At 41.4% G+C, this 4,354-nt stretch overlaps 1 protein-coding gene across 1 annotated transcript in view; it reads right to left on the bottom strand.

Moving 5' to 3' along the window:
* The window catches only part of PIWIL4 (piwi-like RNA-mediated gene silencing 4), a gene marked incomplete at its 5' end in the record, with an annotated part of 58,995 nt that overhangs the window by 38,323 nt on the left and 16,318 nt on the right, over positions 1–4,354 (bottom strand). Inside the window, 2 exons of the mRNA XM_010862131.1 lie at positions 1,648–1,728; positions 4,014–4,135. Coding sequence (XP_010860433.1) covers positions 1,648–1,728; positions 4,014–4,135 — 203 coding nt within the window. The remainder of the gene's footprint in view (positions 1–1,647; positions 1,729–4,013; positions 4,136–4,354) is intronic.

The following is a 4,354-nucleotide window of genomic DNA, read 5'->3' as shown; positions in this document are numbered from 1 at the left end:
ATGCACAGTTGGGGCAAATTATGGACAATAAGATACAAAAATATTCCAAAAAGCCAACTGCCTCTTCTGAAGAGCTGGGAGCAAAAGCAGGGTACTGTGCATGCCCGCTACACCCAACACCACTGAAGGGATGGGCAAACCACCTAAGCTAACCCTCTGGCCAGACCTCTGGACATATCCCTACCTTCACCCCACATAAGCAATCAGCTGCTCCCCTCAGGGAGGAAGCAAGCAAGGGAACCTGTCATTTGTTCTTGTTCCTCCCTGTTGCAGCAGGGTCCCTGATAAAGCCTTTCCTGAATTTCCTGTCTGGTCTCTGATCAATTTCTATTGATTAAGGAGACGAAGAATGCTGGTTGGTAACAGCACCAACACCAGCTCATCACAAGACTGGACCCACGAGAATTTCTAATCCAGGTGGAGATATAAGTGACAGGGTGAATGATTAGGTGCTTTATACAGAACAGTCTGATCCACTGAACCAGCACACAGACACCCTGCCTTTTTCCTCCACCTGGCAGAAACCAAACACCCTGCATCCATTTTCTATCTTTTATGTACAGACCTTCCTCAACTGACAATGGGTTTTTATCTTCACAAACCCATCGTAAGTTGAAATATCCTCAGTCGAAAATGCATTTAATACACCCAACCTTTTCTTCAGTAACCTACTGAACATCAGAGCATCGCCAACCTTGTGTGCTCAGAACACTTACATTAGCCAATAGCTGGACAAAATTATCTAACACAAGGCCTATTTTACAATCAGGTGTTGAATATCTTGCGTCATTTACTGAATACTGTACTAAAAGTGAAAAACAGAATGGTTGTATGGGTTCAGAAGGGTTGTGAGTGTATCAGTCATTTACCCTCATGGCTAAATGGGGTGGCTGCCTGGGTGCTGTGGCTGTGGCAGCTAACCATCATCTTCAGATAGTACCATACTCCGTACCGCTAGCCCTAGAAAAGGTCAAAATCCGCAATCCCAAGCATGATTTCTGTTGATGGTATATTGCTTTCACATCATTATAAGGCCAAAATGTCATTAAGTCAAAACATCTTAAGTCAGGGAGCATCTGTATTTCTCCCTTTGGGTCACTGGTTGCCTCTGTTTTTGGCTCAACCACATGTTTTGGAAAGCTCAAGACCACCTTCGCTGCAGTCTCTACTTCCTAGTTTAGGATGAAGTGTTCCTCGTGGTTCTATCATTCTGCAAGTATTGCTAATGGTTCTATCATTCACTAGGGCAGCTTAGTTGGCTTGGGTATCTGACATCTTCTTACCCAATAATTTCCTACCTACCACCCTGGCTGTGTTAACTTTGTGTCAGCCGGAAAACAGAGCCCAAGTTATGAGGTATAACATAACAGAGCTTATTCTGCTCTCATGATTACTTGTCACACACACGAAGTTCAGTTTCTGAATTCTAGGATTTATGATAATTATCTAGCTCACTAATATAAGAAAACAGACTGCTACCTTTTGACATTCACCATTCTATTAAAAAAAACTTGAAAATTAAAAAATCCATTACTTTTCTTACCACGGAGTCTCTCAGAGGAGGCATAATGGTATCATATTGCATCATAAATGATATTGCTCACATTATAAAAATTTCAGAGTAACAGAAAACATAAATAAACCTACTTGTGCTGGGGAATTTCCACTGGCTCTGAAGGCTTATAGAAGTTCCGTCCAATTTGGTACATGGATAACTTTTTTAAGATCCTGAAAGTATATATATTTTAAATCTGTGTTAAACATCTGTCTATAACAGTATACTTCTAAGTTTGTATCCATGCTGAAATAAAAACGAGTAGAAAAGCCCAGAACTCTTATTGTTATCATGTTGAAAGTTTAGCTACTGTATATACCTATGAGGGTATATACAAGAACTATCACTCCACATTTGGGAATGACACAATTGAAAATAGTTCTATTCTTCCGGGTTTAACTGCAAAAGGAAGTGGTCCCTTAGCAGATATGACTGTGACGGTAACAACGTGGTTGCCGTGGCTGAGGTGAGAAAAGCCATGTCCACAGGCTCTTCTGGCCCCGTTCTTATTTTGAAATGAGGAGGCTGTTTCCTTTCTTTTTTCTTTCTTTCTTTTTGTATAAGTAATTTACAGTGTTGTATTGGTTTTAGAGTACAACAAAGTGATTCAGTTATATATGTATATTCTTTTTTGGATACTTTCCCCTTATTGGTTATTACAAGATATTGAATATAGTTCCCTGTGCTATTCAGTAGGTCCTAGTTGCTTATTTTATATATGGTATTGTGTATATGTTAATCCCAAATTCCTAATTTACCTCTAACTCCCCATCCCCTTGGGTAACCATAAGTTTATTTTCTGTCTGTGAGCCTATTTCTATTTTGTAAATAAGTTCATTGATATCATTTTTTAAATTCCACATACAAGTGATATCATATGATATTTGTCTTTCTGGGGCTTACTTCAGTGAATATGATCATCTCTAGATCCATCCATATTGCTGCAAATGGCATTATTTCATTCTTTTTAAGACTGAATAGTATTCCATTGCATATAGGTACCACTTCTTCCTTATCCATTCACCTGTTGATGGACATTTACATTGCTTCCATGTCTTGGCTATTGTAAACAGTGCTGCTATGAACACTGAGGTGCACGTATCTTTTTGAATTAGAGTTCTTACTAGGTATATACCAGAAATGGGATCACTGGATCATACAGTAGTTCTGTTTTCGTTTTTTAAGGAACCTCCATACTGTTCTCCACAGTATCTGCACCAATTTACATTCCTGAGGAGTTTGTTTCTAATGAGTCTATTCAGGCTCCTCACTGCTACTAAATGACAAGGCTGCCTCTTCAGTAACTAACTCTGGCTGCTTTTGGAATGTGACACATTACTGATCTGAAGCTGCCCTGTGCATTGGGGAAACGGAAGAGTTTCAAGTCTGAAAACAGAGGTTCCAATTGTGTGCTTCTTGACTACCCAAAGTCATCTGAGCCTCAGTCTCCTTATCTGTAAAATGGGGAGTTTAATCATACCTGCCTCAGGGCAATTGAGTAAAGATCAAGTAAACTCTAGCACCAGAGAAAGAGCTCTGTTACTGCAAAGCACCTTCCAAATGTCAGCTGACTTAAAACAATCAGGGGGGTACATGCAAAAATGGATTCTGAAGAGCGTTTTTTGATCAAAAGACACTTGCCTAGACTTCTGACTAGAATTAGGAATCAGTGTATCTGTGTGATGGAAATTCCTCTATGTGTCCTACTCAGTAAACCCAAACTCCTCTCATCCTGTCCAGAGCAAAGGGCTAAAATCTTAGGTTTTTAACACATCAACCTAGTGATCCACACCAACAGCATGGAAAACAGGGTCCTCAAGCTTCTGAGATCCCATCTGGGAAGCTTGCCAAAAATGTGGATTTTTCAGGCCCCACTCACAAAATTCTGTTCACTAGGTCCAGTGAAGGGCTAGGGAACCTGCATTTTGTCAACTAACACCCAAGCTGACGCTGAAGCAAGTGATCCTCACATCAGTCTCAAGAACACTGAAAAGCTTAGTGACAACCTTCCTCTGTCCCCGGGGACAAGTGGGGAAAAGAAGGGGTCTGAAAGCACTGAAAGCAGATGGTGATGCCCTTTCACACCTAAAACAAATGAGCCAGGAGAAAAGCCACTCCTTCAGTTTACTGACCCAGTTTTTAAGTCTGGGGACGGAGGCTGCGAGTGGGTACAGGAAAAGGGCAAAGGCACCTGCCCTGGTCCCCGAGACATCACAACCCTTGAGGCCCCTTGTCTCAACACAAATGATACTGAATAGTGACAGAGGTGCCCGTTCAAGGCTGTGATGGGCTGTGGTGCGTATTACTGCAGTAATACACAGAAGTACACAGAAAATTGCCCTAAAGAGGACACTGCTGCCGGCACACCGCCTACAAAACTGCAAATACTTTTAATACCCAGGCTCTACGCGGAAAGGCATCATTGGCCTACATTAAATTCACATTTGAGGCACTTTACTTTTTGAAGATGATATTGAAGACCTGGATGCACACAGGAGAACTTGCCGGCAGCTCTCTCGTCAGAGTGATAGTCATCTTTACAGTCTCGCCTCTTTGGGTTTCACTTGACAACTCCGTGACCTGGAAAAAGAAGCACTTAAAACAGACTCTGTATCCTCCAATGCACAGAATGTGGCTGCTAAAGCCATCAAAACTTCACAGGCTCTACCAAAAACAAAGCTGCAGCTGTTAGTGATGTGAGTGATAATCTAATCATTGGGTTACGTTTGGGAGGTTTTTTTCCTCTGTATTTTGCTAATCCCAGAAAAGCAACACATCTCTCCGCTCTCAGATTTCTTA

Source organism: Bison bison, unplaced genomic scaffold (assembly GCF_000754665.1).
Source record: "Bison bison bison isolate TAMUID 2011002044 unplaced genomic scaffold, Bison_UMD1.0 scf7180017864478, whole genome shotgun sequence".
Classification (NCBI taxonomy): Eukaryota; Metazoa; Chordata; class Mammalia; order Artiodactyla; family Bovidae; genus Bison; species Bison bison.
The sequence above is the reverse complement of the archived record's forward strand: the minus strand, read 5'-3'. Positions and strand labels throughout refer to the sequence as shown.